General features: G+C 44.6%; 1 protein-coding gene across 3 annotated transcripts in view; it reads right to left on the minus strand.

Moving 5' to 3' along the window:
- The window catches only part of tsfm (Ts translation elongation factor, mitochondrial), a 32687-nt gene extending 21537 nt beyond the window's left edge, over positions 1-11150 (minus strand). Inside the window, exons 1-3 of one of the 3 annotated variants that reach the window (XM_063037850.1) lie at positions 11128-11150; positions 2996-3239; positions 1527-1638 (exon numbers count right to left, since the gene is read on the minus strand). In XM_063037850.1, coding sequence (XP_062893920.1) covers positions 1527-1638; positions 2996-3154 — 271 coding nt within the window. In that variant the 5' untranslated portion in view covers positions 3155-3239; positions 11128-11150. Of the gene's footprint in view, positions 1-1526; positions 1639-2995; positions 3240-10796; positions 10888-11127 lie in introns of those variants that run through there. The other 2 variants (XM_063037851.1, XM_063037852.1) reach the window with 2 other exon arrangements.
- Between the last annotated feature and the right edge of the window lie 12185 nt (positions 11151-23335).

Raw genomic sequence — 23335 nt, forward strand, 5'->3', positions numbered from 1 at the left:
GAAGCATGTAGGGGAGGGAGGGGGTCAGGGAGGGGTGTGGGGTTAGCAGTGAAGCCATGGAGAGATTTAAGAAAAGGGATGAGAATCCAGACCATGCTCCTGCTTGTTCGTCACTCTCTCCCCTTGGCATTACCGTTGACTTGTCAAGTGCTTAAGACTGAGGTACTTGTTGATTCAAGATGGGCCTTCATGTGCTGAAAGACATGGGAAATATAGGGGCTTGCCCTTCCTCCTCTAGGGCTGAGGTTCTAGTACAGCCTGGAGATGGGTAAGAAGACTCTTGGTTTCCAGTGACATATCAACCTCTCACTAGGTTCTGTTAGGCTGGGCAGTCACTAGCAATGTCCTGTGCACCATTCGCCCAACCCTTGCACCCTCCTACGCAACCCTATACACTCCACCAGCAAAACGCATGCCAGGTCCATTGCTGCAAATGCAGAATCTGAAGTAAAAACTAAGGAGCTGGTGGTAGACCTGAGGAGAGCTAAGTTACCGGTGACCCCTGTTTCCATCCAGGGGGTCAGTGTGGACATGGTGGAGGATTACAAATACCTGGGGATATGAATTGACAATAAACTGGACTGGTCAAAGAACACTGAGGCTGTCTACAAGAAGGGTCAGAGCCATCTCTATTTCCTGAGGAGACTGAGGTCCTATAACATCTGCCGGACGATGCTGAGGATGTTCTATGAGTCTGTGGTGGCCAGTGCTATCATGTTTGCTGTTGTGTGCTGGGGCAGCAGGCTGAGGGTAGCAGACACCAACAGAATCAACAAACTCATTCGTAAGGCCAGTGATGTTGTGGGGATGGAACTGGACTCTCTAACGGTGGTGTCTGAAAAGAGGATGCTGTCCAAGTTGCACGCCATCTTGGTCAATGTTTCCCATCCACTACATAATGGACTGGTTGGGCACAGGAGTACATTCAGCCAGAGACTCATTCCACCGAGATGCAGCACAGAGCGTCATAGGAAGTCATTCCTGCCTGTGGCCATCAAACTTTACAACTCCTCCCTTGGAGGGTCAGACACCCTGAGCCAATAGGCTGGTCCTGGACTTATTTCATAATTTACTGGCATAATTTAAATATTACTATTTATGGTTCTATTACTATTTATTATTTATGGAGCAACTGTAACGAAAACCAATTTTCCCTGGGATCAATAAAGTATGACTATGAAACAAAAAATGCTGGAAACACTCAACAAGCCAGGCAGCACCTGTGGAGAGAAATCATTAATTTTTAAGGCTGGGGATTCAAGATCATTGAGCTGAAGCATTAACAGCTTTTTCTCTCCACAGATGCTGCCTGGACTGCTGAGTGTTTCCATCATTTTCTGGTTTTATTTGTTATTGCTTTCTTTGCACTATTTTGAAAGTTATAACAATTTTATGTCTTTGCACTGTACTGCTGCTGCTAAACAACAAATTTCACGTCATATAAGACAGTGATAATAAAACTGATTCTGACATAGATTACTGTGCATTTTGCTTATTTAAGTTTTGGTTGGGAACATTAAACTTACCCAAAAGTACAGCCAGAATCCCCACAATTCCAGTGCCTGCACCTAGTTCAATCACTTTCCTCCCACAGAAGCTTATCTTCTGCTCATCAAGGTACTGACAAAGAGCAAGAGCCTGAAAACATCATAAATTCCCATTAGAAGCATTCTCATTCAATATTCAGTTTTGATATGACACACTGCAGCAAGAACAACGACGCATCAGAGAGAAGAACCTGAGGGTGTAAAGTACAATCTCAGGACATCTCAAAACATTGTAGAACCACGCCAGTTGTAGTCGTAGTTGTAGGAAGTACAACAGCAAACTTGCACTCAGCAAGCTCCCACAGTGGGCATTCTGGTCACCTACCTATGGGAAAGATATCAATAAGATTGAAAGAGTGCAGAGAAAATTTACAAGGATGTTGCTGGGCCTTGAGAATCTGAGCTTTAGGGAAAGGTTGAATGGGTTAGGATGGAGGGGGAACTTCTTCACTCAAAGGATGGTGAGTGTGTGGGATGAGCTGAAGGCGGAGATGGTGGATGCAGGTTCAATTTCAACATTTAAAAAAATTTGGAGAAGTACATGGATGGAAGGGGTATCACGGGTTATGGTCCAGGTGCAGGCCGATGGGACTTGGCAGAATAATATTTTGGCACAGATCAGATGAAACGAAGGTCGTGTTTCTGTGCTATGATGTTTTATGACAAGAGTTAGAGTGGTTAGTTGAGAGATATGCAGTATATTGAGGCCAGGACACTGAAGAGAACTCCCCTACCCTTTTTTTCCAAGGATGGATCTTTTATATCTACCATGGACAGTCGGAGAGTGACCCTCAATTTAATGGGTCACCTGAATGACAGTAGTTTTTACAATGTTTGAGTACCTAGACTGGGAGTTGAACCATAATCCAGGTAGTTTGGAGGCAAGTGTGCTGCCCATAGCCAATGGTTAGAAACGACTTTTGTGGAGAGAAGGGATAATGAATGGAAGCAGCTATTACGAAACTGATATTCCACCAGCAAGTTCAGTTTGGAACTGACTGAAATTAGATGTGGGGAAAAGAAAGTACATTTACATGCCATTTCCTCACATTCTTCATTCACCCATAACGCCTCACCACAATTTACACAAAAGAGCAGCTCCTGTCGTTATCTAGGCAAATGAAGTGCCAAAATTTGCCTGTTACAAGAAGCAGCAAACGTGATATTGGATAGGGCTGGCCTGAGGAAAAGGAAGGATTTTGGACCGAACTCCCCTGCTTTCATTCAAATAGTGCTATGGGATCCTTTACACTCCCCCAAGCTGGCAAATGGAGAGGACATCTCACCCAAAAGACAGTGTGGTGCTCTCTTGGTACTGTCAGCCTGCATTTCTGTGCTAGAGTCACAGAGCAGCGTTTGTACTCAGAGCCACAACAGCAGCATGCTATAGAAATACAGGAGTTGTGAAAGGCTCTCTGCTTCATCTATTTTCGGGCCACTAGACTTACAGAATCCCAGACTATACCGGCAACTCCCAAATCAGTGCTGAAGCTCTGGGTGATCTTTAAAGCATGTCCACAAAACTCATAAGCCCTCTCCTCCGTGTAACAGTCTGCAAACAGATCATCATCTTTGGGGAAGACACTCCACAGATTCTCTTCCATCATCTTGCATCACCCTTTAGTAGTTGGATTTCCAGTCTCCAGCAGGTCCTCAGGGTTAATTTGTTCCCAGTGTTGGACACCTTTCTCCCTGTGGAGTAAAGATACAGAAATTTGAGAGGGGGAAAATACATCTTCAGGTACTCCAGCTGATCCAAATGAAAAAAGATATATGCCAAAAACATTAAGCAGGTCAGGCAGCATCAATGGAGAGCAAATCAGAGTTAGTGTTTCATTGGAACCCATACACCTTTACTGAGATGTTTAGGCATCTTTTCCTTTTAGGAATACTGCCCAAATCTTCCTGCAAAGCAGAGCCTGAATTTGTTGGGAGTCAGTGTTATAGATGGCAACTGCTTGTAAAGACCATGTAGTCTTTTGAAGGAGACGGAAAGTGACTAAAATGAGGACAACGGTAAGGAATGTACAGCTTTCTTTTAAAATGGGGGATCAAAGGGTGATGGACTCAGACAATAAGAACAGCAGGAGTCAGTCACACAGCCACCAGCGCTTGTTCTCTGCCATTCATGATTTTATCTTGGACCTCAGATACATTTTGCTGCCTAATCTCCATAAACTTTGATCCCAAAATTCTGTCTATCTTGGCCTCGAATACATTCAACTCCACTTCCACAGCTTCCAAAGTTTTTCAATCCTGAGAAGAAATTCTTCATTTCCAGAGAATTATCCTGGGAATTAAAGGGTTAAATAATGAGGAGCTTTTGATGGCTCCGGGCTTGTACTCATTTAGAAAAATGAAGGGGGAACTCAATGAACCCTTTTGAATGTTGAACGACAGAGTGGACATGGAGGGGATATTTCCTATAGTGGGGGAGTCCAGGACCAGAGGACACCGACTTTAGAACAGAGATGAGGAGGATTTTCTTTTGCTAGAGGGTGGTGAATCTGTGAAATTCATTGTCATAGCTGTGGAGGCCAAGGCATTGGGTATATTTAAAGCAGAAGTCAATAGGCTTATGATTAGTCAGGGCATCAAAGGCAGAAAGGAGAAAGAAGACAGGAGAATGGGCTGAGGAGGAAATTAAATCAGCCATGTTCAAATGACAGAGCAGACTCGACGGGCCAAATTACCTAATTCTGTACCTGTGTCTTATGGCCTTATTCTGGATTCTACCCACAAATGGAGAAAAAGTTCTCCAAAGGCACCTAATCCTAAATCCTCCTGATTTTGTAAATCAATCCAAAAGCAATAAATAAAACTGCTATTGCTAGAAATAAAAACAGGAAAAAGCCTGATATAATCAGCAGCTCAGGAAACATCCTTGGAGTGAGACAGAGTTTGTGTATCAGGCCAGTGACCTTTTCTCAGAATTGGAAAGGTGTGTTTTATCCATGTTGCAGAGAGTCGAGTACAGTGAAGAGAACAAAGGGTGAACACCAAAATTGCCCAAAAAACACACATGCTGTTGGCTTTAACAGCTGGTCTGTCTGGAGGAGGTGGTAAGAAAGATGAACAGTGGAACATAAAAACACCAGTGATTCAGAACTCAGCAGTTGATGGAAATGTGAAAAGGAGAAAATGCTAGAGCTATTCGACAGATCAGTGTCATAGGGTAATACAACACGGAAACAGGCCCGGCCACCCATAAGACCATAAGATATAGCAGCAGAAGTAAGCCATTTGGCCTGTCGAGTCTGCTCTGCCATTCAATCATGGGCTGATCTAATTCTTCCAGTCATTCCTACTCCCCTGCCTTCTCCCCATACCCTTTGATGCCCTGGCTAATCAAAAAACTATCCATCTCTGCCTTAAATGCACCCAATGACTTGGCCTCCACAGCCACTCGTGGCAATAAATTCCACAGGTTTACCATCCTCTGAATAAAGTAATTTCTCTGCATCTCAGTTCTAAAAGGACGTCCTTCAATCCTGAAGTCGTGCCCTCTTGTCCTGGACTCCCCTACCCTGGGAAATAACTTTGCCATATCTAATCTGTTCAGGCCTTTTAACATTCAGAATGTTTCTATGAGATCCCCCTGCTCATTCTCCTGAACTCCAGGGAATACAGCCCAAGAGCTGCCAGATGTTCCTCATACAGTAACCCTTTCATTCGTAGAATCATTCTTGTGAATCTTCTCTGAACCCTCTCCAATGTCAGTATATCCTTTCTAAAATAAGGAGCCCAAAACTGCACACAATACTCCAAGTGTGGTCTCACGAGTGCCTTATAGAGCCTCAACTTCACATCCCTGCTCTTATATTCTATACCTCTAGAAATGAATGCCAACATTGCATTTGCCTTCTTCACCACTGACTCAACCTGGAGGTTAACCTTTAGGGTATCTTGCACAAGGACTCCCAAGTCCCTTTACATCTCTGCATTTTGAATTCTCTCCCCATCTAAATAACAGTCTGCTCATTTATTTCTTCCACCAAAGTGCATGACCATACACTTTCCAACATTGTATTTCATTTGCCACTTCTTTGCCCATTCCCCTAAACTATCTAAGTCTCTCTGTTTCCTCAACACTACCTGCTCCTCCACCTATCTTTGTATCATCGGCAAGTTTAGCCACAAATCCATTAATACCGTAGTCCAAGTCATTGACATACATTGTGAAAAGCAGCGGTCCCAGCACCGACCCGTGTGGAACTCCGCTGGTAACCGGCAGGCAGCCAGGATAGGATCCCTTTATTCCCACTCTGTTTTCTGCCGATCAGCCAATGCTCCACCCAAACTAGTAACTTCTTTGTAATTCCATGGGCTCTTATCTTGCTAAGCAGCCTCATGTGCGGCACCTTGTCAAAGGCCTTCTGAAAATCCAGGTACACCACATCTACTGCATCTCCTTTGTCTACCATGCTAGTAATTTCTTCAAAGAATTACAGTAGGTTTGTCAGGCAGGATTTTCCTTTCAGGAAACCATGCTGGCTTTGGCTTATCTTGTCATGTGCCTCCAGGTACTCCATAATCTCATCCCTAACAATCGATTCCAAGAATTTCCCAACCACTGATGTCAGGCTAACAGGTCTATCGTTTCCTTTCTGCTGCCTCCCACCCTCCCACCCTCCCACCCAACTCAACAATGTCAACCAAGATTCCCATCTAAGCCAGCCCCATTTGCCCATGTTTGACCCATATCCCTCTAAACCTTTCCTATCCATGTAACTTCCAAGTATCTTTTAAATATTGTTAATGTGCCTGCTGCAACCAACTCCACTATCAGCTCGGTCTATACACCCGCCACCCTCTGGGTGAAAACGTTGCCCCTTGGGTTCCTACTAAATCTCTCTGCTCTCACCTTAAACCTGTGCCCTCTATTCCTTGATCCCCCAACCCTGGAAAAAGACTGTGTGCATTCACTCTATCTATGCCCTCCCCTCATGGCTTCATACATCTTTACAATATCACCCCCTCAGTCCAGTGAGTAAAGTCCCAAAGTGTTCAACCTGTCACTGCAACACAGTCCCTTGAGTCCCAGCAATATCCTTTTAAATCTCCCCTGCACTCTTGCCAGCTTAAAGGTCAGGTAATGTTACAGGTAGATGTCCCTGCATCAAAATTGGCCAGCTATGACACAAACAAGCAGGCTGGTTAAATGAAATTGTTGGATTCTACACTGAGTCCTGAGGGCTCTTTGGTGTTGGTATATTATTGGATGTAGGGGAAATATGGAGGATGATCCTTCTGGCTGGAAGACTAGAGGGTTAGGGGGTGGGGATGAGGGGAACCTTATTCTAGACTGGAGAGTGGACAAGTGCAGAAGAGCAGGAAATGGAGCTGATGGGGTTGACAGCCTTATTAGCTTTAGTAAACATGACTAAAGAGAAAGGAAGGCATCTCAGAAGCATTGCTGTGAAAAGGATATTATTATAATAGAACTGACAGAGAACTGGAAGAATAGAATGAAGTCCTTATAGGAAGTCGGATGGCAGCTGGTGTAGTCGAGACACCTGTACAAGTTCGCTGGGATATTGGTCTCCAAACTATTGCCTGAGATGGAGACAGCAAAGTTAAGAATGTTTGGAAGGGGTAGGTGGGAAGTCAGATTTAAAGGAAGAGTGGAGTGGAAACTGGCAGTGAAGGTGGTGACATTTAATTTCTGTACAAGTGCAAGAAGCACGACTAAGACAGTCATCATTGTATCAGAAAAACAGGTGAGGGAGAGGGACAAAGTAAGACTGGAACAAGGACTGAAACATTTTCAAGAAAGAGACAAGCATAACTTTAGCTCCCATGAGTTCCCATAATTATGATTTAAAGACTCGATGTATACCACAAAGAAACAGGTATTGCTTGGACAAATTTCCATCGTTCCAGCTCTCTTAATTTATAAGGGATTATTCCTTCTGTATCTTCTTGGTTCACTCTTCCATCTTCACCTATCACTCCCTTTCATTTTCCCATACAACCACTGGAGATGCAACCGGTGTTCTTTTACCTCCTGCCATCCAGGGACGCAAACAGTCTTTCCAGGTGAAGCTGCAATTCATTTGCACTTCTTCCATCCTAGTCTACTGCATTTGGTGGTCACCTTGCAGACACCACATATGAAAAATCAAACACAAACAGGAGAATTGTTTTGCAGAAATCTCTGTTCAGTTCAGAGTTGATCCTAAGCTTCCAGGCAAATGCCATTTTAATTCTCCACCCCACTACCATGCTGACATCCTACACTGTTCCAAGGAAGCCTAACCTAAGCTGAGGGACTCTATCTTATCTTTCATCTATGCTCGTTGCATCCCTTGGAACTTAATATTGAATTCAACTATTTTAGATGACCAGCCTTTCCTGTTTGTGTCAGAACTTTGATCATTATTCTTTCTCTCCCTGCTGGTTATTTCCTGAATTCCCTTTAATTTCCAAATTCCAACAACTGCTGTGTTCTGTACCTCATAATCCCAGCATTATTTTTATCCTCTGACATTATCTCCCACTATTTGCACCTCCTCCAACCAACACCACTGTTGGCAGAATCCTAGATGGTAATGAGGAGGCGTACAGCAGTGAAGTAGATCAGCTAGTTAAATGGTGTCACAACAACCACCTCACACTCAATGGAAGCAAGACCAAAGAATTCATTGTGAACTTCAGGAAGGGGAAGTTGAGAGAACACACAACAGTCCTCAACGACAGATCTGCGGTGGAAAGGGTGAGCAGCTTTAAGTTCAGCATCATGGAGGACCTGCTCTGGGCCTAACACACTGATGCAGTCAGGAAGAGTGCATGCCAGTGGCTCTACTTTGTTAACAGTTTGAGGAGATTTGGTATGTCTCCAAAGACTCTTCCAAATATCTATTTATGTATGTTGGAGAGCAAATCGAAAGAGGCAGCAGAGGGTTATAGATTCAGCCAGTTCCATCATGTGCACAAACCTTCCCACCATCGACAGCATAGAACAGTACAGCACAGTACAAGCCATTCACCCATGAAGTTGTGCCAAACTTTTAATCTACTCTATGGTCAATCTAATGCTTCCCTACCACATAGCCCTCCATTTTTCCATCATCTATGTGGCTATCCAAGAGTCTCGTAAATCTCCTTAATATATCAGCCTCTACCATCACCCCTGGCAACGTATTCCATGCACTTACACTTTCCCCACCCCGTCAGCCAGCTCACAGCATCGCGTCCACTCTCTCTCTCTCCCCATCGCGCCTTCTGCTCAAAAACCCGCGCATCACAATAGTTTACAGACACACAAGAAAGAATAACATCTGTCCCAATTGGTTAGCAACTGAATACAACTCCCTCTATAACACAAACAAGCTGCGAGTGAGAGAACTTTCTCAGCAGTTAACATAACAAAGAAGCCATTTTGATTAGCCTACGTAGGAACATAAAAGAAGAAACCCCTTACACTTGTATACCCCTCAAAAGTATGCCTTCTCATATTAGCTGTTTCTGACCTGGGATGAAGTCTTTGGCTATCTATGCTTCTTATCATCTTGTATATCTCTATCAAGTCACCTCTCATCCTCCTCCACTCTGAAGAGAAAAGCCCCAGCTCACTCAACCTCTCTTCATAAGACATGCTCTCTAATCCAAGCAGCACCCTGGTCAATCTCCTCTGCACCCTCTCTAAAGCTTCCACATCCTTCCTGTAATGAAATGACCAGACATGAACACAATATTCCAAGTGTGGTCTAACCAGGGTTTTTTAGCGTTGCAACGTTACCTTGTGGCTCTTGAACTCAACCCCCTGACTAATAAAGGCCAACACACCACACCACCTTCAGAACCGCCCTATCAACTTGTGCAGCAACTTCGAGGGGTCTATAGATGCGGACCCAAAATCCCTCTGTTCCTCCACATTGCTAAGAATCCTATCATTAACCCTGTATTCTGTCACTTCAAATTTGACCTTCCAAAGTGAATCACTTTGCACTTTTCTGGACTGAACTCTCATCTGCCACTTCTCAGCTCAGCTCTGTGTACTGTCAATGTCCCGTTGTAACCTACGACAATCTTCTACACTATCAATAAAATCACCTTCCCATCTGTCACCTACAAACTTACAAACTCACCCTTCCACTTCCTCATCAAAGCCATTTATAAAAATCACAAACAGCAGGGGACACACATCAAAGTTGCTGGTGAACGCAGCAGGCCAGGCAGCATCTCTAGGAAGAGGTGCAGTCGACGTTTCGGGCCGAGACCCTTCGTCAGGACTAACTGAAGGAAGAGTTAGTAAGAGATTTGAAAGTGGGAGGGGGAGGGGGAGATCCAAAATGATAGAAGAAGACAGGAGGGGGAGGGATGGAGCCAAGAGCTGGACAGGTGATTGGCAAAGGGGATATGAGAGGATCATGGGACAGGAGGCCCAGGGAGAAGGAAGGGGGGGGGAACCCCAAAGGATGGGCAAGGGGTATAGTCAGAGGGACAGAGGGAGAAAAAGGAGAGAGAGAGAAAGAATGTGTGTATATAAATAAATAACGGATGGGGTACAAGGGGGAGGTGGGGCATTAGCGGAAGTTAGAGAAGTCAATGTTCATGCCATCAGGTTGGAGGCTACCCAGACGAAATATAAGGTGTTGTTCCTCCAACCTGAGTGTGGCTTCATCTTTACCGTAGAGGAGGCCGTGTATAGGCATATCAGAATGGGAATGGGATGTGGAATTAAAATGTGTGGCCACTGGGAGATCCTGCTTTCTCTGGCGGACAGAGCGTAGATGTTCAGCAAAGCGGTCTCCCAGTCTGCGTCGGGTCTCGCCAATATATAAAAGGCCACATCGGGAGCACCGGACGCAGTATATCACCCCAGCCGACTCACAAGTGAAGTGATTATTGGCAAAACCGAAAGATTTGTCACCTGAACAGGTCAATTGCCTAGTACAGCCTTTCCTCTTGTCGGTTTGTTTACATATTGCAGGAGGAATCCTTCCTGGACATACCTAACAAATTCTAAACATTTGGCACTAAGGAGGTGCCTATCAATATTAGGGAAGTTGAAGTCATTCATGTCAACAGCCTTTTATTATTGTACCTTTCCAAAATCTGCTTCAAGAGACAGTGCCTCAGATCCTTAATCCTCATCATTAAGGATCTTCACCATCCACGGCATGTCCTCGTCTCCTTGTTAACATCAGGGAGGAGGTACATAAGCCTGAAGACACACACTCAACGATTAAGCAGCAGCTTCTTTCCCGTCTCCTATCAGAGTACTGTACAGTCCATTAACCTTACCTCATTATCGTTTTTTACTATGTTTTGTAATCGATTGTAATTTTATGTCTTTGCACTGTAACGCTGCCGCAAAACAACAAAATTCATGTCAAGTTAGTCCGTAACAACAAATCGGATTCTGATGAAATGAAATTAAAAAGCTCCCGGCGCCAAAAGCATGAGTGTCATCTGGACAACGCTCACTGACATTCCCTTGGCTCTAGAGCTCTTTCCCTTTCTCTGCAACTTTAAACATTTGTTTGCTCTCTTTCCCAGTTTCTCGTTGCACAGATGCTGCTTGTGGAACACACGATAGCTTTAAACTTTTTGACAGTACCACAGTTCCACTTACTTGCCACCACAGGTAAAACTGCGAGTCCAACCTAACCTTACCTTTCACTCGGTCCAATCAACTCACAGACAGGGACACAAAGCCCACTAATCATTGGTGAGCGTCGCCGCCAATCATCCGCCTGCTATCACGTTTGATTGACCCACCGCGTGCTCCGCAAGCGGTCGCACCAGTGGCACCACTTCAGATGCAAACGAAAGGTTGAGGTGTAAATGTAATTTTTATTTTTCGCGGGGCGTTTAACTTTTCTTTTTCACACATAAATTTGTCGACATGAAGTTATCGGTTGTCTCCGCAATCGCAAAGCACAGCGCCTGAGGACGGCGCGACAGTGGGACCAAAGTCCTCAGCGTGCGGAGCGGATCTCGAAATCGCTTTCCAAAGGAGAGGCATTGTGAGCGATCTTCCCTCTGATGGCTGGACCCAGCCATTGACAAATATTGCCTTAGTGCCTCGCCTCATCGGGTGATCTCTAATGTTACTGTATTGTATCTGGAGAATATCCTTAAGGTGAAACAAGAGGGCGCAGGGGAGTTTGTCCAAAGCCTGAAATGTCTTTGCCGCTCTGCAATGATCCACAAAGCCGAACTCAGCGAGTCAAGCAGCCTCTCTTTACAACTCATGTTCTCAGTATTATTTTTACTTGCAGTTTGTCTTCTTTTGCACATTGGTTGTTTGTCAGTCTTTATTATAGTTTTTCGTAAAATTCAAATATATTTTCCCTGTAAATGCCTGCAAGAAAATTAATCGCAAAGTGGTAATACGGTATCATACACTTAGTGGCCACTTTATTAGATAACTCTTGTACCTAATAAAGTGGTCACTGAGTGTGTGTTCATGGTCTTCTGCTGCTGTAGCCCATCCACTTCATGGTTCAACGTGTGTGTTCAGAGGTGCTCTTCTGCACAACACTGTTTTTTGCACGTGGTTATTTGAGTTACTGTCACCTTCCTGTCAGCTTGAACTAGTCTGGCCATTCTCCTCTGACTTCTCATAGGATATAGAAAATAGAATAGTACAGCACAGGAATAGGCCATTCAGCCCACAATGTTGTGCTGAACCAGCTAAAAAACAAATCAAAGACATCCAAACGCTAATCCATTTCTACCTACACCATGCCCATATCCCTCCATCTTCCTTACATCCTTGTGCCTATCCAAGTGTCTCTTAAAAATCTCTAATGTGTTTGTCTCTACCACCATACCAGGTATCCACCAATCTCTGAGTAAAAAACTTACCCCTCACATCACCTGTGAACCTACCCCCTCTCATCTTCAATGCATACCCTATGGTATTAGACATTTCTACCCTGGGAAACAGATATTCCCAGTCTACTCTATCTAAGCCTTTCACAACCTTGTAAACCTCTATCAGATCTCCCCTCAGCCTTCGACACTCCAGAGAAAACAACCCAAATTTATCTAATGTCTCGTGATCGCACATGCCCTCTAAACCAGGCAGCATCCTGGTGAACCTCTTCTGCACCCTCTCCAAGGCATAGACATAGACATAGACATACTTTATTGATCCCGAGGGAAATTAGGTTTCGTTACAGCTGCACCAACCAAGAATAGAGCATAAATATAGCAATACAAAACCACAAACAATCAAACAACAATATGCAAACTATGCCAGATGGAAATTAGTCCAGGACCAGCCTATTGGCTCAGGGTGTCTGACCCTCCACGGGAGGAGCTGCAAGTTCGATGGCCACAGGCAGGAACAATCTCCCGTGCTGCCCAGTGTTGTATCTCGGTGGAATATGGCCGGAGTCCAACAGCAAAAAGTTCAATGTCCGGTCTACAAACACGTTCTTCGATCGTAATATGACCAGGCTTGCACCATCTGTTGTTAACCAGAACAGCAAGCCCCCAACTCCTTTACGCTTACCACTCTCAGTGCACTTACGGTCAACCCGAACGGTCTGGAAGCCCTCCATGGAAAAGTTTTGGTTGGGTATGTCCACGTGCAGTCCAAGTGGAGAACTCCTCTTCTCCATAAGTCTCTGTTGTCTTGACCCAGTCCTCTTTCCTCACCTTTTTGATCCCCCTCTGCATCCTCTGTGTGTTTTCCTCCAGATTTCAGCCGGGGTGTCCGCCGCTCTGTTCGCTAAACCGGCCGGCATAAGCCTCAATATCCTTCCTATAGTGGGGCAACCAAAACTGTATGTAATACTCCAGATGTGGCCTAACAAGCGTCCTATAAAGTTGCAACACATCCTCTTGATTTTTGAACTCAATGCCTCGTCTAATAAAAGCAAGCATTTCATAAGCCTTCTTAACCCCCCTATCAACCTGTGTAGTCACTTTCAAGGAGCTATGAACTTGGATCCCAAGATCTCTCTGCTCACCAACACTTTTAAGGTTCTTTCCCTTAACAGTGTACTGTCTTCTTGCATTTGCTCTACTGAGGTGAAACACCATATTTATCTGGGTTAAACTCCAGCTGCCATTTCTCAGCCCATATCTGCAAATGATCTACATTGTGCTATATTCTGGAATGGTGCAATAATCATAGGGTTGTTGTGAAGGAAGATTTTAACTTTTCTAGTATTGATTGGCATCTCTTTAGCGCAAGGGGTTTAGATGGGGTGGAGTTTGTTAGGTGTGTTCAGGAAGGTTTCCTGACACAATATGTAGATAAGCCAACTAGAAGAGAGGCTGTGCTTGATCTGGTATTGGGAAATGAACCTGGTCAGGTGTCAGATCTCTTGGTGGGAGAGCATTTAGAGGTAGTGATCACAACTCTATCTCCTTTACCATAGCACTGGAGAGGGATAGGAACAGACAATTAGGGAAAACATTTAGTTGGGGTGGGGGTAATATGATGCTATTCAGCAGTAACTTGGGAGCATAAAATGGGAGCAGATGTTCTCAGGGAAACGCACAGTAGAAATGTGGCAAATGTTCAGGAAACATTTGCATGGCGTTCTGCATAGGTATGTTCCATTGAAGCAGGGAAAGGATGGTAGGGTTAAAGTACCATGGTGTACAAAGGATGTAGAAAATCTAGTTAAGAAGAAAAGAAAAGCTTATGAAAGGTTCAAGAAACTAGGTACTGTTAGAGCTCTAGAAAATTACAAGGTTGTCAAGAAGGAGCTTAAGAATGAAATTAGGAGAGCTAGAAGGGGCCATGAGAAGGCCTTGGCGACCAGGATTAAGGAAAACCCCAAGGCATTCTACAAGTATGTGAAGAGCAAGAGGATGAGCCATGTGAGAATAGGGCCAATCAGGTGCGATAGTGGAAATGTGTGTACGGAGTCAGAGGAGGTAGCAGAGGTAATTAATGAATACTTTGCGACAGTATTCTTCAGGGAAAAGGACCTTGGCAACTGTGGGGATGACTTACAGTGGACTGAAACACTTGAGTATATAGACATTAAGAAAGAGGATGTGCTGGAGCTTTTGAAAAGCATTGAGTTGGATAAGTCACCAGAACCAGATGAGATATACCCCAGACGACTGTGGAAAGCGAAGGAGGAGATTGCTGAGCCTCTGGTGATGATCAATAGGGACGGGAGAAGTAGTGTATATGGATCTCAACAAGTACAAAGCTCAGACATTACTACACACTGCCATTTCCCTTCCTGTAAGGCAATAAACCTGTAGTTTCTTTTCCTGGAGGCCTAATGTTAGCATCTTGCTCAAATGTCAAAATACTTTTATATTATTAAGACTGAATCACCTCAGGCAGCAATGGGAATACTACAGTTGGCATAAAGCTCTCTGAATTGTGATGTGACAGAGAAAGAGGGTATCATCTACTCTTGGTCATCAGATACATGTAGTGTATATGGATTTCAGTAAGGCATTTGGTAAGGTTCCCCATGCAAAGCTTATTGAGAAAGTAAGCAGGCATGGGATCCAAGGAGACCTTGTTTTGTGGATCCAGAATTGGCTTGCCCACAGAAGGCAAAGAGTGGTTGTAGATAGTTCGTATTCTGCATAGAGGTTGGTGACCACTGGTGTGCCACAGGGATCTGGTCTGTGACCCCTACTGTTTGTGATTTTTATTAATGACCTGGATGAAGAAGTAGAAGGGTGGATTAGTAAGTGTGCTGATGACACAAAGGTTAGGGGTGTTGTGGATAGTCTGGAGGGCTGTCAGAGTTTACAGCGGGACATCAATAGGATGCAAAACTGGGCTGAGAAGTGGCAGATGTAGTTCAACCCAGATAAGTGTGAAGTGGTTCATTTTAATAGGTCAAATTTGGAGACAAAATATAGTATTAATGGTAAGACTCTTGGCAGTGTGGAGGATCAGAGAGATCTTGGGGTCCGTGTCCATAGGACACTCAAAGCTGCTGCACAGGTTGACAGTGTTGTTAAGAAGACATATGGTGTGTTGGCATTCATCAGTTGTGGGATTGAGTTTAAGAGCTGAGAGGTAATGTTACTGCTATATAGGACCCTGCTCAGACCCCACGGAGTACTGTGCTCAGTTCTGGTCATGTCACTACAGAAAGGATGCGGAAACCATAGAAAGGGTGCAGAGGAGATTTACTAGGATGTTGCCTGGATTGGGGAGCATGCCTTATGAGAATAGGTTGAGTGAACTCGGCCTTTTCACCTTGGAACAACGGTGGATGAGAGGTGACCTGATAGAGGTGTATAAGGTGATGAGAGGCATTGATCGTGTGGGTAGTCAGAGGCTTTTTCCCAGGGCTGAAATGGCTAACATGAGAGGGCATAGTTTTAGGGTGCTTGGAAATACGTACTGAGGGGAGGTCAGGGGTAAGTTTTTCACACGGAGTGGTGGGTGCGTGGAATGCACTGCCAGCGACTGTGGTGGAAGCGGCTACAATCGGGTCTTTTAAGAAATTCTTAGATAGGTACATGGAGCTTAGAAAAAATGGAGGGCTATTTGGAAGGGTAATTCTAGGCAGTGTCTAGGGTAGGTTCCATGGTCGGCACAACATTGTGGGCTGAAGGGCCTGTAATGTGTTGTAGATTTCTATGTTCTATGTATTGTTTGCCATTCTTCTACACTATCCACAACTCCACCAATCTTGGTATCATTTGCAAATTTACTAATCCACCCATCTCCATTTTCATCCAGGTCATTTATATACATTACAAATAGCAAAGGTCCCAGCACCTGCAGAACTCCACTAATCACAGACCTCCAGCTCGAATAAGTCCCTTCAACCACTACCTTCTGTCTTCTATTGGCAAGCCTCTTCTGAATCCAAACAGCCAATTTGCCACGGACCCCAGGCATCCTAATCTTCTGGATTAGCTTCCCATGAGGGATTTTGTCAAATATCTCACTAAAATCCATATAGACAACATCCACTGCCCTACCCTCATCGATCTCTCTCGTTATCTTGTCAAAAAACTCAATCAAGTTGGTGAGACACGACCTGCCCCACACAAAGCTGTGCTGGCTTTCCCTAATTTGGTCATGGGTTTCCAAATACTCTTATATCTTATCCCTAAGAACTTTCTCCAGCAATTTCCCTACAACTGATGTGAGACTCACCCACCTACAGTTCCCGTGATTTTCCCTTGTTCCCTTCTTAAATAGGGGTACAACATTAGCCACTCGCCAGTCCTCAGGGGCCTCGCCTGTGGCTGGAGAAGACACAAGGATACTGTTCAAGGCCCCAGCGTTCTCATCTCTTGCCTCCTTCAATAACCAGGGGTAAATCCCATCAGGCCCTGGGGACTTATTCACCTTAATGCTCATTAGGAGACCCAACATTTCCTCCTTCTTGACCTCCAAACACCCTAACATATTTATACACTGATCTCCTGGTCCTCCATGTCCTTTTCCTTGGTAAATACTGAAGCAAAGTATTCACTAAGTACCTCACTCACATTCTCCTCATGCAAACAAATGTTCCCCCCTTTATCCTTGAGTGGTCCCACCCTCTCCCTAGTTATCCTCTTGCTCTTGATGTATGTATAGAATGCCTTGGGATTCACGATAATCGTACTTACATAGGACTTTTCATGGCCCCCTCCTGGCCTTCCTAATTCCCTTCTTTAGTTCTTTTCTGGCTCCTTTAATTCTCCTCATGAGCTTTGTCGATCCTAACTTCCAAAGCTTTACATACTTCTCCTTTCTCTATGGAACAACCTATTGTCCCCTCAGTTTTCAAGGTGACAACATTCATCCCAGGGCCAAAGGAGGCAACAGTAACCTGCCTAAATGACTATTGTTTGGTGACATTAACATCAACCATTACGAAATGCTTTGAGCGGCTGGTCATGGAGCACATTAAAGCTTTTCTCCCGGCTACACTGGACCCCTTCCTGTTTGCTTATTGCTCAAGTACATCCACTGATGATGCCATAGCCTCTGCCCCCCCCCCCAACTCTGTCCGGTTCCACCTGAAAAATGGGGTCTCCTATGCCAGACTGGTGTTTATAGACCTTATTTCGGCATTTGACACCATCACACCCCAGAAACTGGTGGGGAAACTGTCCTCGCTGGGTCTCAACACCTCCCTCTGCAACTGGATACTGGACTTCTTAACAGTCGGGTCACAGTCAGTCTGTGTGGGCAGCAACATCTCTAGTCCCATTACGCTGAGCACTGGCGTTCCCCAGGGCCGTGCGCTCAGCCCGCTGCTGTTCACACCACTGACGCACGACTGTGTCGCAGGATCCAGCTCAAACTGTGTCATCAGGTTTGCAGATGGCACAACAGTGACTGGCCTCATCAAGAACGACGATGAGAAGTGGAGCGGCTGGTGGATTGGTGTGAGAAGAACAGCCTGAGCCTGAACGTGGAGAAGACAAAGGAAATCCTTGCGGACTTCAGGAAGCTGCAGGCAAACCATCCTCCTCTGCGACTACATGTCTCCTCTGTAGAGAGAGGGTTAAGTGCACCAAGTTCCTGGGAGTTCACATCATGGATGACCTCACCTGGTCCCTGAGTATCATCTCCCTGAACAAGCAGGCACAGCAACACCTCCACTTCCTCAGAAGATTGAGGCAAGCAAGGCTCCCCCACCCGCTCACCTTAACTGCATTTTACAGGAGCATCACTGACTCTTCTTAGTTCCTACCTAATGCCCCCGTAATTTGCCCTGCTCCAATTTAAAATTCTCCCGCAAGGACCATACCTATCCTTACCTATAGCTATCCTGAAAATTAAGGAGTTGTGGTTACTGTTCCGGATCTGCTCACCCACTGAAAGGTCAGTCACCTGGCCAGGCCCATTACCCGACACCAGGTCCAGTGCAGCCCTCCTCTCATTGGACCATCCACATATTGATTTAAGAAACCCTCCTGGATACAATTAACATATTCAGCCCCATCTAAACCCCTTACAGTAAGAAGGTCCCAGTTTATATTAGGGAAGTTGAAATCCTCCATAACAACAATCCTAATATCTTTACACATTTCCTTAATCTGATTACATATCTGTTCCTCAATGTCCCAGTGGCTACTGGGGGACCTGTTGTACAATTCGAGCAGTGTGATTTCACCCTTCCTATTCCTGAGTTCTACCCAAATGGAGTCAGTGTCTGACCCCTCCATTATGGCTCCCCTCAGTGCAGCTGTGACATTGTCCTTGATTAGTAGTGCAATTCTCCCCAACCTTTTACCTCCTCCTCTTTCTTTTCTAAAACTTCAAAAAACTGGTACATGAATCACCCAGTCCTGCCCCTCCGTCAACCAAGTTTCAGTAATGGCTACAGCCTACAACCAGGATATAGGTTCCCCTCCAGTTCAGGTGCAACCTGCCCCTCTTGTGCAGGCCATCCCTTCCTCAGAAAAAGTTCCAATGAGCCAAGAACTTGAAACCCTGTCCACTGTCCTCCACAGCCACTCATTCATCCATGCTATCATCCCATTCCTACCTGCACTAGCCTGTGGCACAGGAACTAATACAGAGATTACTTCACATTGGATTTTTTTGCAACATTTTCTATGAACTCTAGAGACTGTTGTACGTGAAAATCCCAGGAGATCAGCAGTTTCTGAGATACTCAACCCACCCTGTCTGGCACCAACCATTTCATGGTCAAAGTCACTTAGATCACATTTCTTCCCCATTCTAATGTTTGGTCTAAACATAACTGGACCTCTTGATCATGTCCGCATGCTTTTATGCATTGGAGTTGCTGCCACATGATTGGCTGATTAGATATTTGCATTAACAAGATCCTGATTTTGATTTTGAGCAGGTGTACCCAATAAAGTGGCCATTCAGTGTATATGTACTTCGATAATAAATTTACTTTGGATTGTAATATGGAAGAAAATGGACAACACACCAATCCCACAGATAAGAAAATCTGCAGATGCTGGAAATCCAAGCAAAATACATAAGATGCTGGAGGAACTCAGCATCCATGGAAAAGATGAAACAGTTGATGTTTCGGGCCAAGACCCTTCATCAGGTCTGGAGAACAAAAGATGAGAAGTCAGAATAAGAAGGTGGGGGGAGGGAAGGAAGAGGTACAAGGTAGTAGGTGACAGGTAAAACTGGGAGGGGGAGGGGTAGAGTAAGGAGCAGGGAAAAAGATTGGTAGAAGAGATAAATGCCTGGAGAAGGGGGAATCTGATAGGAGAGGATCAAAGACCACAGAAGAAAGGGAATGGGAGGAGCACCAGAGAAAAATGAAGGGCAGGTAAGGAGATAAGGTAAGAGAGGGAAATGGGAATGGGGAATGGTGAAGGAGAGGTGAGGACAATTACTGGAAGTTTGAGAAATCGATGTTCATGCCATCAAGTTGGAGGCTACCCAGACGGAATATAAGGTGTTGTTCCTCCAACCTGAGTGTGGCCTCATCACGACAGTAGTGGAGGCCGTAGACTGACATATGGGAATGGGAAGTGGAATTAAATGGGTGGCCACCGGGAGATCCTACTTTTTCTGGTGGACAGTGCATAGCTACTCAGCGAAGCAGTCTCCCAATCTATGTCGGGTCTCACCGATATACAGGAGGCCCCATCGTGAAGGGTCTCTTCCCAAAATGTTGACTGTTTATTCCCCTCATTAGATGCTGCCTGACCTGCTGAGTTCTTCCAGCATCTACAAAATTTTTTGATGGAAAAATGGACAGTTGATGATTTGATTTGAGGCCCTTCAACTTCCTCGTCCCTGTGTAAAGAAATGCACTTTTGGTCAAACATGGCTCAAAATCAAAATGATTGCCATACACACATGTACATGTATGTGCAAGTGTAATGAAAATCTTACTTGCATCACAGGCACATAGCATTAGAGACACAATGTTCACAAGATAAACAAGCATAAATTATGCACAATTTTTACAATAAGGAACACAATTAGAATGTAAAAACTGAAGTGAATTGTAGTGCAAAGTGATCACAGTGTTGCTGTACTGAGGTGGTGATCAGGATTGCGTGGTTGCTTCAAGAGCTGAATGATTGAAGAGAAGTAACTATTCCTGAACCTGGTGATGTGGGACTTAAGGCTTCTGTACCTCCTGCCTGATAGGAGCTGTGAGAAGATGGCATGGCCTGGATGGTGGGGATCTTCTATGCTGGATGTTGCATTCTTGAGGTAGCGCGTCATGTAGATACTACTGGTATTGGGGAGGGATGTGCCCGTGATGTATTGGGCAGAGTCCACTGCTCTCTGCAGCTTATGTTCCTGCGCTTTTGAATTGCCATATGATGTAATCAGTTAGGATTATGCTCAATATTTCTTTTTGCTATCAAGTGTTGTTTACAGTTTGACCACAAGTCTATAGGACCCAACAACTTTAAAGATACTCAATAAATGGAAATTCTTATTGTATTGGATGCAATTCAATCCAAGCACTCACAATTTTAAAATCATACATTCTGTCCACATATTTATCTGTTTCCAGTATAAATTAGTGTGAACACTTTAAGAATGATATTTCATGGTGGAATCACAGGTGGGGGAGGTGGGGTAGTGGAGGAATAGAAAGGCATCAAATATCAGAATGGATAGCCTGCTCATTCCATTTTCTGAATAGGTGACTGACCTGAAGAGAAATAACTGTCCTGTGCATCTGCAGAGCCAGGACGTTTCCCTCAAGTGACAGGCACCAGAGTTGGCTGGGTTGCAGATGAACTATTGTACAAGGGAATGTTTTCAGTTTATTTAACACTGAAACTTGTACCTTGTACTTATATTGAGAAATAACCAGATTATCAGATATAGGAATATTCCAGATGTAACACAAACAGGAGAAAATCTGCAGAGCATTAGGGATGCCAGGCAAGATAGTGGAATGCTTCTCTTGCATGATGTGGGAAGGCAGGGAGCCCTCCAGTGTCCCTGATGACTATACCTGCAAGAAGCGCATTCAGCTGCAGCTTCTAGCAGGCCATGTTAAGGAATTGGAGCTGGGACTGGGTGAACTCCAGATTGGGAGGCTGAGTGGTTGACAGATAGAGAGGTAATTACACCCAAAGTGCAGGACACAGGTAACTGGGTGACCATCAAGAGGGACAAAGGGGATAAGCAGCCAGTACAGAGTACCTCTGTGATCATTCCCCTTAACAACAGGTTCACTGCTTTGGATACTGGTGTGGGGTTTGGCATAGCAAAGGAAAGCCACAGCAGTCAAGTCTCTGGCACTGAGTTTGGCTCCGTGGCTCAGAAGGGAGTGGGGAGAAGAGGTGAGCTGTAGTGACAGGGGATTCATTGGTTATGGGAACAGACAGGAGGTTCTGTGGATGAGAGTGAGATTCCCGGATGGTACATTGTCTCCCAGGTGCCAGGGTCTGGGGCATCTCAGATTGAGTCTACGGCATTCTTAAGTGGGAGGGTGAGCAGCCAGAGGTTGTGGTCCATGCCGGTACCGATGACAGAGGTAAGAAAGGTGACGAGGTTCTGTAAAGCGAGTTCAGGTAGTTAAGGGCTAACTTAAAGGACAGGACCTCCAGGGTTGTGATTTCAGAATTGCCACGTGCTCAGCCAAAAATAGGAAGATCATACAGTTTAGCACATAGCTAAGGAGATGGTGAGGGAGGGAGGGCTTCAGATTGTGGAGTGGTTGTGGGGAAAGATGTTATTAAGCCTTCGTTCAAAGTCGGGAATCAAAAGGTTAGGCATGGTAGGACTAAAATTCTCAGTTGTCTATATTTCAATGCAAAGGGTATTGTAGGAAAGGCGGATGAGCTTAGGACATGGATCAGAATTATGATATTCTAGCCATTAGTGAGAGTTGGTTGTAGGAGGGACAGGACTGGCAGCTCAATATTCTGGGGTTCTGTTGTTTTAGACTTGATAAGAGTGGGACAGATTAAGGAGGGAAGGATGACATTACTAGTCAGGACAGACTAGACAGCTCATCTACTGAGGCTTTATGGGTTTAACTGAAGAGTAAATAAGGTATGACCACGTTAATGGGATTATATTAAAGACCACCCAACAGTCCACGGGATTTAGAGGAGCAAATTTGTAGAGAGATCGCAGACTGTTGCAAGAAACATAAGGTTGTGATAGTAGGTGATTTTAACTTTCCACATATTGACTGGGATTCCCATACTGTAAAAGGACTAGATGGGATAGAGTTTGACAAATGTGTTCAGAAAAGTTTCCTTAATCAGTACATAGAAGTTCCAACTAGAGAGAATGTGATACGAGATCTCCTGTTAGGGAATGGGGCAGGGAAGGTGACAGAAGTTTGTGTGGGGGGAACACTTCGCATCCAGTGATCACAATGCCATAAGTTTCAAGGTAAATATAGAAAAGGATAGATCTGGTCCGTGGGTTGAGATTGTACATTGGAGAAAAAACAATTTGATGGTATCAAAAAGGATCTGACAAGTGTGGATTGGGATGGTTTGCTTTCTGGCAAAGGTGTACTTGGTAAGTGGGAGGCCTTCAAGAGTGAAATTTTGAGAATACATAGTTTGTATGTGCCTGTCAGAGTAAAAGGCAAGGATGACAGGTTTAGGAAACAACCTTGTTTTTGAAGAGATATTGAGGCCCTGGTTAAGAAAAAGGAGGTGTAGACAGGAAAGAACAAATGAGGTACTTGAGGAGTAAAGGAATTGCAAGAGGACAAATAATAAGGGCTAAAAGAAGACAGGTTGCTCTAGCAGACAAGGTGAAGGAGAATCTCAAGAACTTCTATAGATATATCAAGAGCAAAAGGATTGCAAGGCACAAGATTGGTTCTCTGGAAGATCAGTGTGGTTATTATTCATGGAGCCGAAAGAGATAGGGGAGATCTTAAGTGGATTTTTTACATCTGTATTTACTCATGAAATGGACACAGTCTGTAGAACTGAGGCAAAGCAGC

The sequence above is a fragment of the Mobula hypostoma genome, chromosome X1, assembly GCF_963921235.1.
Source record: "Mobula hypostoma chromosome X1, sMobHyp1.1, whole genome shotgun sequence".
Taxonomy (NCBI): Eukaryota; Metazoa; Chordata; class Chondrichthyes; order Myliobatiformes; family Myliobatidae; genus Mobula; species Mobula hypostoma.